This window comes from Durio zibethinus, chromosome 11, assembly GCF_047325235.1.
Source record: "Durio zibethinus cultivar Kanyao isolate XHJ-2024 chromosome 11, ASM4732523v1, whole genome shotgun sequence".
NCBI classification, from domain to species: Eukaryota; Viridiplantae; Streptophyta; class Magnoliopsida; order Malvales; family Malvaceae; genus Durio; species Durio zibethinus.
This window is the reverse complement of record NC_143172.1, coordinates 17017227-17029060: the sequence shown is the minus strand read 5'-3', so window position 1 is coordinate 17029060 and position 11834 is coordinate 17017227. Positions and strand designations below refer to the sequence as shown.

Here is an 11834-nt window from a genome sequence, read left to right as displayed (position 1 = left end):
TGAAAGATATTCTTTAGAATAAAAACAAATTACGTACCCAATTCAAAGTTAACCATAATGTATGAATCTTATAACATACTGCTATATATTATGACAACAAATATTGTAGCATACATATATTTGTATCATGGTTGCACAGAGCATTGGTTATGGTCTCTTTCTATCTTTGCACCATGGTCAAGGGAAAAAAATTAACTTAAATCAGTGTTTGCCATGGCCCAGCAAGATAACATAGCTAGCACTTTGAATTGCAAAGTATGTGCCATCAAGCAACCTGAATTACCAAAGAAGTGCCACTATTACCAGCATTAGACAATTCAACTAACATTGACTTTTCTCAAATTGAGATTTTCGAATTATAATAAGATAAACCCACCATTTTTTTAAGGTTTATCATTTTCTTATACCTTTCTTTGGGATAGGAAACAAGTTTTCTTGGTGATTTAGCAAAATTTAATGACTTAAATGCCCCTATTTGATTGTAGGGTGCCTGATATATTCCTACACCAAAAATTCTGTATTGAATCTATCCAAGCCTTTTTGCAATTATTTGGAGGTTAAAAAAGTTAAGGAAAAAGACAAACAACTCAAATGTAGCTTTGAATATTAAAGTTGGATTATATCCAAAATGCACATAGTTTTTTAGCTAATTATTTTTCACTACATTTTCTTTGGCATATTTTCTCTTTAGCTATTATGCTTAACATATGCAATACACAAGAATATAGAAATGAAGAGTGGAAATTGACATTCCTAAAAAAAAAAAAAATGGAATTTGACATCATATAATAGTCGTTTGGTTACTTTGACATGTGAAAAAAGTGATTTAATCATGTCATTATCTATGTTCTATATTTATATTAATGTGTTAATTCCATGGTCCTAAACTAAACAAAACTAAACAAAGAGTGTATTGATGGTCATCTTAGTTGGAGGGAGTTGGTGTAAGATTGTTGGTAGTTTTATGACTTATACTTGTAATAAAAAAACATGAATAGGGAATGCCGAAGTTATTTTTTCAGAGTGTGTTGTGACGTTCAAATCAATGAGATATATGAGAAAGGATGTGTAAGGAGATGATGTGTGTGTAGGAAGCTACAATAGAGGGAAATTGCTTAAGTGTGAAATATTTGTATTGTCCTATATATTTAAGATTCCTTATGAGAAGTATGAGATAATGGATAGTGACTTGATTAGGACAGTTGATAATTGATGAAAAGTATATATGGAGCTATAGGAGGGTCCACATGGGTGGTTACGAGTGGTATTCAATGATCTTAAATAAGCATGAGTTGTATTTAATAATTTCAAGAAAGTTGGAGACTAAATATTTAATTATGATATGATACCTTTATGTAGCATTAGTGGAAACATTAAGCAATCCTTCCCTTAACGAGAGGTTAACCATTTCATTGGATACTGATATGATGTCATAACTTAGGGCATACGTTGTCTAAAAGACCTTGGGTTTTGGTTGTTTTGACTAAACTTTGATCAAGTAAATGAGTGTAAGAGAGTGTTTGGCCCAAAAACAAAAAAGAACTAAATAAAGAGTGAAGTAAAAAAGTTTGGTAGAAAAGAGTGTAAAAGAATAAGAAAGGTTATCCCGTGTATGCGTTGCGAATAGTCAAGTAACAAAATAATTCGGACAAAGAATTTACCTCAAACAATGAAGCACATAAATCCAACGAAAAAAAAAAATTGCAATTGATGTTTTCAGTTTTCACGTAGCCAAATTAATTAAAGACAATGAAGCGTACACAATCAAAAACTTTATTTGTTCAATTATTATTATTGTTTTGCATTGCATTAATTGGTAAGTCATGCAATCAAAACTTAGGGCTTTTGAGGTTGAAAAGACAAACACTTTGATTCTCCAATACACTCAGTTACTGGTTTATTCTCACATTCATAAAATTAGCAACCTTTCTTTAGCTTCAAATACATTAGCGACACCTCAACATTTTTTGCAAATTTTCTTCCTTTTTCATTTTGTGTCCCTATTATTCCAAATATCTATAGATAACCCCAAAAAACTAAACTCATTGAATTATTCTAATTATAAAAGTTTGATTGAATTGACATTATGAAATTAAGAGAATTGACAAAAAAAAATTAGAGATTGGCAAAAAAAAAAAAAGGCTAGAATTATTCTAAAAAATTTAAAATGAAAGAACATATGGTTGTGCACTTAAAAAAAAAAAACTAATTGCTTAAAAATTTTTTTTCCTTTTTTTTTCCATATATATTTTTCAAGCCATAACTTTTTTTCATTCATGTAGTGTATCCAATTCTAATGTATTTGTATATTTGTTCTCTAAAAGAAAAGTGTAATGTCACAAAAAAATAAAAGTTCCACGCACCTTTATATTTGAATTAGACCTAATAATATGAAATATGATATGATAATATTATATGAAAAAGATGCGAATAAAAAATATAAAGATAACATGATTTAAAATTTGAGAATAATTATAAATAAATTTAATAAAATCAAAAAATTATATTTTATATTCTTATATTGATATAAATTATAATATATAATTTTTATATAAAATAGGATACAAATATAATATTTTATATAATAAAATAATATAAATTATCAAATCTAATTTGGTCGTTTGATTTAAAATGGTGTTTGATTTGAGCCGGACTCGCAACCTTTCTTCGGCTCCCAGCGGGCCAACCTGGGGCTCATCAAATAGAACTATCAGGCTTCAGTAACTGTTCTGTTCCTAACCTTGAGCCAGCCCAGCCACCACCGATTTTTAAGACCATAAAGATATTTTATATATAAAGAAAACCGGACGAAAGCTGGCTCGGACTTTTAGCACCTGAGTCTGATAAGGCAATCCCTCATGAGCCACTCGCTCGAGTTGGTTTGCCCTCATCACCCGCCAGCCGAGCCAAAAAGGGTTAGATTTTAGATAAATAGGCGTCCGCGTCGCAGACTCAACTCGCTCCGCGGCTCTGTAAAGTAATAGCTGATTTGATTTTGTTCCTATAGTTGCTATATATATTTTTTTTCTCTCCCTTTGGTTTCATCGGCTTAGATCCAGCTTAGATCTACGCCGATCTCTTTTCCTTCCCTCCATTTCTTACCCCTTTCTCCTTTTCTCTGCCTTAAGCTCCTCTTCTTTGCTTCTTTCACCACTGATTTCTGCAAATTCAAAGCTTAGAATTAAGTGAAGAACAAGAACCCATTGATCCAAGGTTAGTCATTAACCCAAACTTTTTCTTTCCAAACAAACAAAATCCATTTTTTTTAAAAACTGTCTCTAATCTCTTTTTCTTTTGCTTTCAGGGTTTTAATTGCTATGTTTGGATATCAAATGAAGCAGAATTTCTTCTGGTGTCAGCACTGTCTATGACTTTTGGGGTAAACATTATTTTATTTTAAAATTTTGTTTTGTTGATAAATGAAGCCTTTTTGGTTAGCTTGTTTGAAATTGCATTTTTGTAAGACATGAAGATTTAGTGGGAAAGCTGGAAACCAAATGGAGTGGAGGAGTGTGAACAATGCCTTCAAGACTTACAATGGTATCTTCTCATCCCTGTATTTGTCTAGATCACATTGATAACGATCGTCTTCTAGCTTTGTTCTTGTGTTTTGGTTATGTAATTAACTCATAAAACGTGGATTCAGTTAATTGTTTTTGGAAACAAGTTATTGAGTTGGGGTTTATATCACCTGCAATTAATTGTATATAATTATGAAATCTCAATGGTCTGTGAGTGTGACATCCGTACCTAGTGGGCTATGCATTTTTCAGATTCAACAATTGTACATGATGTGAACCCTACTAAATTTAATCTTATGTTCTGGTCCTTCCGGAGGTTGCAGTGAGGTTTACGGGGATAATGAGAAATGGATACTGTGGGTATGTGTTTATAGTGTGTGCATTGGGGGGGGGGGGGGGGAGATTCAGATCTTAAATTGAGTTCCACATATGCAGTCATTTTTTTACAACTCTTGTATACTTTAATGTCTTTTTACTTGATTCAGCTAAACAAGGACTTTTTTCTACATAATATTATAACTGACCTGTTGAACTAGAACCATGCAGAAAAGATAAATTTCTTTGCATAGTATTCTTGTATAAGAGACTTATTGGTGCAACAGAGGGAAATGGAAAATTTGAGTTACCGAAAAGATAGAAACCTGACCTTCACATATTGAGCATTTGAGCTGCAGCTTGCTTGCATTATTTGAAATTTAATAGTTTTGAACTTGTTATTGGTTTATTTTACCGCAGAAGTCTTGAGAATATTGAATGCTTGAGTATTACTTTGGTTATGAGTCTATAATTTTTACCTGTTGCTTCTATAGCAGATATAGAACCCAAAACCATGATGGATATGGCACTCATTCCTAATATTGATCCAATAAATATTGAACTGGGTTCTTCAGAAAAGGGAAATGTTGTCCCTACAGCAAAACCCAGAAAGAAGACAATGACATCAATATACCTCAAGTATTTTGAGACAGCTCCTGATGGGAAAACTAGGAGGTGCAAGTTTTGCGGACAGAGCTATTCTATCGCAACTGCAACAGGTAAGTCCTGTGGACTTGCTTCAATTTGTCCTTTACCTTTTCTGTGTGCTCTTATCGAATAATGATTTATTGGCATTGTATTATCTATTTATATCTATGTGCTTTTAAGGAGCTATAGGTTTTCTTGCAATTAAATTTGCTATTTTGAAAACAACATTTGTGGCTTTTTACCATGGTTTGGCTCTGTGGATGTAGCATTTTGATAGCTTACGCCATGCTTTAGCCTATGATAAGTATGATAGCACATTATAATTATCTTATCTATCTGATGATCCCCCTACATTGTGAAGGCAATTTAGGAAGGCACCTTGGTAATCAGATGGCTGGTTACCATGGTTGAGTCAATCGATGTAGCATTTAGCAAGCTTATGGTATGTATATGACCACTCAATATATTATCTCATCCATCTGATGATCCCCCTTCATTGTGAAGGAAATTTAGGAAGACACCTTAGTCATCGGCATCCTGGATATGATAAGACAGGGGAGACTGTCTCTAGTTCAGCACCACAGCCCACCACCACTGTGATCAAGAAACCTCAACCACAAGGACGAGCACCTCAGGTTGATTATGATCATCTGAATTGGTTGCTTATTAAATGGCTCGTTTTAGCTACTCTTCCTCCTTCGACCTTAGAGGAAAAGTGGTTAGCAAACTCCTTTAAATGTTTGAATCCATCAATACAACTATGGTCAGGTGAGAAGTACAAAGCAGTATTTTGTGAAGTTTTCAGGAGCATGAGAGAAGATGTGAGAGTATCTTTGGAACAGGTTTCTTCCAAGGTCTCCCTCACTCTTGATTTCTGGACTTCCTATGAACAGATCTTTTATATGAGCATCACATGTCAATGGATTGATGAAAACTGGTCCTTCCAAAAGGTGCTTCTGGATATATGCCATGTACCTTACCCTTGTGCAGGTTCTGAAATATATAACTCCCTTTTAAAGGTTCTTAAGATGTACAATATAGAGAATAAAGTCCTATCGTGCACCCATGATAACAGTCAGAATGCTATCCATGCTTGCCATACTTTAAAGGAGGACTTGGATGGTCAGAAAGTGGGACCCTTCTGTTATATCCCTTGTGCTGCTCGAACTTTGAGTTTGATTATAGATGATGCATTGAGAACAACAAAACCTGTTATTGCCAAGGTCAGGGAGTTTGTACAAGAGTTAAATGCATCCTTAGATATCTCAGAGGATTTCATTCAATTAACAACAGCCTACCAAGAAGGCAGTTGGCAATTTCCACTTGATGCTTCAGCACGGTGGAGTGGCAATTACCAAATGCTTGATCTTGTTCATAAGGTACTTGTTTCTTTCATATAAGAACTCCTTACTAGGTTTGAGAGATTTGTAATCTGTTTTTCTGCAAATTCACACATTGGGTTTGGTGACTAATGATAAAATTCGATTTCCATGTTTTTAATATGAAAGCAGGCTGGGAAGTCAGTGGATGCTGTTGTCAGGAAGAATGAGGAGATGCTGGGTAGTAGGATGTTGCTGAATGCTGCGGAGAAGAATGTTGTCAATATTGTTCACAATTACTTGGAACCCTTCTACAAAGTCATCAATGAGATATGTGTAAACAACCCGCCTACTATTGGGATAGTTATTGTCTACATGGATCACATTTTTGATACAATTGCAACACGACAACCACCAGATTGGCTAAAGAATGCTGCTGAAGACATGGCCAAAAAGCTCAGAAGTTACAACAATCTAGTTTGCAACATATTCATCTACATGACTGCCATTCTTGACCCTAGAATTAAATGTGAACTTATACCTGAGAGTCTCAACTCGAAAAACTATCTGGAGGAAGCAAGAGCCTATTTCATGAGAAATTATTGTACCGGCCATTTTTCATCCATGACTAGTGGATACTCTACTCGAGATATTGAAGATGGAGGAAATGTTTCTTTTGCAGAGGAAATAGCTCGAAAGAAGCGAAGAGCAAGCATGAGCAGTGCCACTGATGAACTCACTCAATATCTTTCTGAGTCTCCAGCTCCTACAAAGACAGACGTTTTGGAGTGGTGGAATGTCAACAGAACACGCTACCCTAGGCTATCTGCAATGGCTAGGGACTTTTTGGCAGTCCAAGCAACTTCAGTGAAACCTGAGGAACTATTTTGCAGTAAAGGTGATGAGATTGATAAGCAGCGGTTTTGTATGCCACATGATGGCACACAAGCTATCCTTTGTATTAAGTCATGGACTCAGGGAGGTCTCAAGTTAAAGTACAAGTCAACTGAGATAGACTATGAGAGGTTGATGGAATTGGCTGCAGCAGCAGCTGCAGATAATAGCTTAGCTGGCAATGATAAGAAACAAAAGTGAACAGAAGGAGAATCTGAAAATGATTATGTTTCTGTGATTGACTTCTGCCAGCAATCTAGATGACTGTCTGACTAGGATGTTTGTAATCTAGCTTCTCCCTCAAGAGGTAACTGAATTTTTTTTATTTCTTATTGTTGTATTTATGATGTGAAAATTATGTAGTGATGTACAGTTCAAAAATTGAGAATGCTAACCTGAGAAAAAGACAGGTCATAAAATATATATGCTTTCTCATGCTTCATTAATATGTCAAGATTTGTATGTCCTGGCAAAAAGATGTAAGAAATAGAGAAGTAATACAAATTGAAAAGAGGAAAAAAAGTGCAAATACAGGAGGCTTTATGAGAGTATCCATCTTATTTTTATCACGAATGACATTGGAAATGCTTGAATGCAGTCCTCCTTCTGGGCGAGCATTTGCTATTTACCTTCTAACCTCTTGGGCATCACGATCATCCTCGTCAATAGATCTCCTATTTGAATCACTTGATTGGTCTGGCTTTGCTAGAGAGACCTCAGATGATGGAAATTCATGTTTCTCTCCAGCCAATGCAGATTGAGACTGCAGGCCTGCCTTCACTCTTGATCTGTGCCCAGAGACCAAAGTAACAATTTCCTTGTCATCCAATCTCCCTTCAACTGATTTTGTTAAAACTATCTTTGCTGATGGAACTGTTTCTACTGCATCATTGAAAGAAACTCTCCTTTTGTAAGATTTGGCTTCTTCGTAGTTTCTTCAGTAAAATCCTTCAGCACCGGCACATTTTTCTCGCTAGATATACCATCTAGTTTAGTGCTTAGCATTGATGTCATTGAAGTAGAAAACCTGAATATGATGCCAGTTCTTTCCAAAGGACTTCCTATGGAGGACTTATGGTGATGAAACAACACCAGAACCGTCCATGCTTCTCCAACTTGTGCAATGACCTGTGCCAGAATTCTTGCTAATGCTTCTCTGTCTTCTTGAAGAGCTTTCAATGGTGCTACTATCTAGCTCTTCACTATCAATTGATGAGGTGTAAGAAGAACTGCTGCTCGTATCAGGGTATTGTGTAGTTATTTTTTGAGTTTTCTGGTCTGAAGCCTTCTGAAGTTCCGTTTGCAAGATCTTTCTTGATGATGTTTGATGTTCTTGGATTTCAGCCCTCAGGCAAGCATTGAGCCAGCGTTGGTGTACTATTCCTTAACCATGTCAAATCTGCTCTTCTGCAGTCTTTCAACTTTTGAGAGGTCCCGTTGGCATGTCTCAGTTCACTAATCTTCGCAATAGTTTTTCTCTGCAACAGTGCCAGCAAAGAAACAAACCTTTCAGATTCAAGCAACAATATGTTCTGGTATTTTGAGCCTTGAGCTGCATCGCAATTCAGAGTATGAACTCTTACGGAGGAAAAACAGTAATGCAAGTGTAGAATCATAATACAAGCATGATTTATTATTGTTCCACCAAAAATTTTGAGTGAAGACATTTTTATTGTCCCAATTCGAGTTTTCCAAGTGACGTGAGAACAAGCAGATTAGAGGTCATTTGGACAACAGCTCATACTGAAACTTGTAGCTAGCAAGAAAACAAATTGAAACTTAACTTTACCGCTCATGTCAGAAAGGGCAAATATTTTGGCATAAGAAGCATATAACTTAACTAACAATTCCCTTTTTTCTAACTCAAGTTCTTTGTTTCTCCTTCTCATCTTAACGACTTTTAATTAAGTATTTTTTAACAGCTTCAACCCTCTTTTAACCAAAGCATATCGGGCAGAGGTATCGTTGAATTTTAATTGGGATAATTGTTCTTCAAGCACTACTATCTGCCCCTTTATCTGTGCTAGCACTGCCATTTTTCGTCTCCATTTGCTCTATCATCTTCTTTGCCATCTCTAGTTGCTTCACGGCAAAGTTTCCCTGCTTTATAATTTCTTGAAGATCCTTGATCTCAGCCTTGAGTGAAAATATTGTGAAGTTGAGTTTGTCAATTTCTGCAGTTTTGCCATCTAAATTCGCCTGCAAACAGGCAATGTATGACAGCTTTTCTTTTAGACTAGACAGCTCAAGCAGTTTCCCCTCAAGGGTCACTCTCCTCGTCTCCAAATCCTTATGAGATTCTGTGAATGCTCTATTTCTGTATTTCCCAACTTACATTCTCTGTCAAGCTCAAGGTTTTCACAGATTCTTTTGAGTCAAATTTGGTTTCAAAACTTCTGCTATATTCTTGCCTTGTACCACTTCAGTCTCCTGTACAAACTACTTACTGCCAAGCCAAAATCTAGTCTATATATTAACCGACCTGACAGCATAATATGTTGCCTCCTCAAGCGCTTGCTCCTGACTGGAGAAACAGCGAAACCTGCAAGTGAAGCAGCAACCCGGAATATCATGTAGCTTCTTCACATTCATAGCAGTGCTTAAACTTGACAGGCAACCGACATATTGCCACTGGTTTCACCATCACAGCATTCTTTTTATCTCTGATCTCTAGGTATCTCAATATTCGCACAAAGTGATAAATCTCATCACCAATTAGTGGCTCAACTTTGACCATGTATGGGTATTTGATGCCTTTTTGGAAGAACATGAAACTATCACTGATCTAGTACTACAAAACAAGCCCAGAGATTACAAATCTGAGTACCAATATCATCACAATCTAGTCTGGCAAGGAACCAAGCTCGATCGGTAGCAGAAAATTACAAGGCTTCCTGTCAGGAACAGAATCACATAAGCCAGAACTTGCATTTTCAATCAACTACTTTTTCATCGCATTCATTTTCAGCAAAATAATTCGACTTAATGTTAAATTGACTGGAAAATTTGTTCTATAATACATCAAGAAATAACCATGAAAAACATATTGACTGTGATTTGAAATTAATTTAAATGGTAAGACGAGAATGAAATGAAGTTTGGTAGAAATATTATATTCAATTATGACTATTTCTTTAAACAAGTTTAAAGCAAAAATTTGATACACTTTAGTGTGCACGTCATATGCATCTTGGCTCTTAGGTCATCAGTATTCACATATAATTTCAAGATAAACAATTATTTGTTCAATTAACGACATAATCATTCATGAAATATAAAAGAAAATTAAATCAGGTATGCAATACTCTTGAGCACTTTCTATTCTCTTTTAGTATCTTCTCTTCTCCATTTACCCCCTTCATTATCTTCTGACTGATTTGAATATTGAAATGTTAACCTGACTTAATATTCTTCTTTTTAACAAAGTTGAATGTACTCACCAACTCAATTTCCAATTAACTCTTTTCTTATCGAGTTAGAAGTGTCTCAACAAAATCTATTAGTGGTACTACTTTTTTTTTTTTGGTCACACTCGTTTTAGAAAGTGTCATTTTACTACAAAAAAGTGAGCAAAGATGGTAAAAAGCAACATATTTTGGTGCAGCTCCCACTTTTATAGTGTTAAAGGCATTTTTGGGTTATAAAGGTATAATTGTTTTTTACTTTAAAAGAGTGGTTTACAATTGAATCAAGAGTATTTTAGTCATTTAGTCTGAGTTGATGTATATAAATACCCCCTTACTCCCTCTAGAGAAGGGGCCAATTCTTCGTTCAACTATTTCATTCTTGTCTGTGAGTCTTCCCGTTAGCTTTGTAATTCCTATCTTTGAGTTTATCGTCCCAATCCGAAATTAACACAAACAAATGACGTGTCAGGTAGAGGTTTTTTTTAGCTAAGCTTGGAATGGTACCATAAAAAGATAGAAGAGCTCGAACCCAACTTATTTAAAGAGCTCGAACTCAACTCGGTCAAAGAGTTTGGATTTACATATCACCTTCAAAAAGGCTTAATTCAACAAAACAGTTAGGCCAAAGAGCTTGAGCTCGGACTAAGCTTAGCAAGAAAACTTAGATCTATATATCGCTTGTAGAAATGTGCAATTTAACAATATAGTTCAGTCAAAAAGCTCATATTCAACTTGGCTAGAAGCTTGAATCTACATATCACTTTTAAAAAGGCCTAATTTGCCAAAATAGCTCATCTAAAGAGTTTGAACTTAGACTCAGCTTTGCCAAAGAGCTCAGATCTACATAACACTTTTGAAAAAATCCAATTCAACAAAGTAGCTTGGCCAAAGAGCTCAAGCTCGAACTTAACTCAATCAAAGAGCTCGAATATACATATTATCTTCAGAAAAGCCTAACTTGATAAAGTAGCTTGGCTAGAGAGCTCGAGCTTCGAAGCTACAATGAAAAGCAACCGAGTTGGGAGAGATTTATCCCTGGAGATGACAGCCCCACTCGTACCTAACGGGTTTTGACTCAACTCGACTTCGTAGGATCGATTTTTTTTTTTGCAAATCAGGTTTTAGGTCGAGTTTAGTAATAATATACAAATTTCGAGGTCGGGTCGAGGTCAGATTTTGGGCAAACTCTCCCTGACCTGACTTGATATATATTATTTTTTAATTAATTATTCAATTTTATATTGATATTAATAATAATATTTTATATTTTAAAAAATATTTTATTAATTTTGAGTTGGATAGAGTACAATTTAATATAATATCGGTTTAGGTCGGATTCGGATATAAAAAAATTTTAAAAAAAGTTAGGTTGGGTACAGAGTGAGCAAAAACCTGCTTGACCCTACTCGTTACTATCCTTATTCATCCCTTCTCATCGGCTAATGAAAAGGGAAGGAAATCTATGATTCCTTATGAGAGAAAGAGGTCTATGATCCCCCACGGAGGAAATGAATCTACGATCCTTAAAGAGGGAAAGAGCTTTACAATCCTCTATGAGAGAAAGAGGCTTACGATCTTCCACAAAGGAAAAGAATCTATATATCGCTTTCAGAGTGGCCTAACTTAATAAAATAACTTGTCTGGAAAGCTTGAGCTTGGACTCAGCTCAGTTAGAGAGTTCATCTTGACAATTTACCTTCTTAAAAGCTTAACTTGGTCACCTCAGCAAA

General features: G+C 35.3%; 1 protein-coding gene and 1 pseudogene across 7 annotated transcripts; one reads left to right on the top strand and one right to left on the bottom strand.

The window, feature by feature from the left end:
- The first annotated feature begins 2959 nt into the window (after nucleotides 1–2959).
- LOC149516159 (zinc finger BED domain-containing protein DAYSLEEPER-like) lies at nucleotides 2960–7139 on the top strand. Of its 7 annotated transcripts, none has more exons than XM_089768108.1 (6): nucleotides 2960–3213; nucleotides 3305–3379; nucleotides 3465–3540; nucleotides 4334–4555; nucleotides 4998–5863; nucleotides 5996–7139. In XM_089768108.1, the coding sequence occupies exons 3-6, from the start codon at nucleotides 3498–3500 to the stop codon at nucleotides 6896–6898; spliced, it is 2034 nt and encodes a 677-aa protein (XP_089624234.1). In that variant the 5' UTR covers nucleotides 2960–3213; nucleotides 3305–3379; nucleotides 3465–3497; the 3' UTR covers nucleotides 6899–7139. The 7 variants fall into 7 exon arrangements, with proteins under 7 accessions (XP_089624234.1, XP_089624231.1, XP_089624233.1 ...); XM_089768105.1 differs by having other exon boundaries at nucleotides 4989–5863; XM_089768107.1 differs by having other exon boundaries at nucleotides 4331–4555.
- An 8-nt stretch (nucleotides 7140–7147) lies between these two features.
- LOC149516158 (protein CHUP1, chloroplastic-like) lies at nucleotides 7148–9847 on the bottom strand (annotated as a pseudogene).
- Nucleotides 9848–11834: the final 1987 nt, after the last annotated feature.

Coding starts and splice junctions, on each gene's coding strand:
- LOC149516159 (XM_089768103.1), top strand. CDS start 3,498: ATGGAGTGGAGGAGTGTGAACAATGCCTTCAAGACTTACAATG. Junction 3,541..4,330: donor TGCCTTCAAGACTTACAATG/GTATCTTCTCAT, acceptor TTGCTTCTATAG/CAGATATAGAACCCAAAACC. Junction 4,556..4,988: donor TTCTATCGCAACTGCAACAG/GTAAGTCCTGTG, acceptor TTCATTGTGAAG/GAAATTTAGGAAGACACCTT.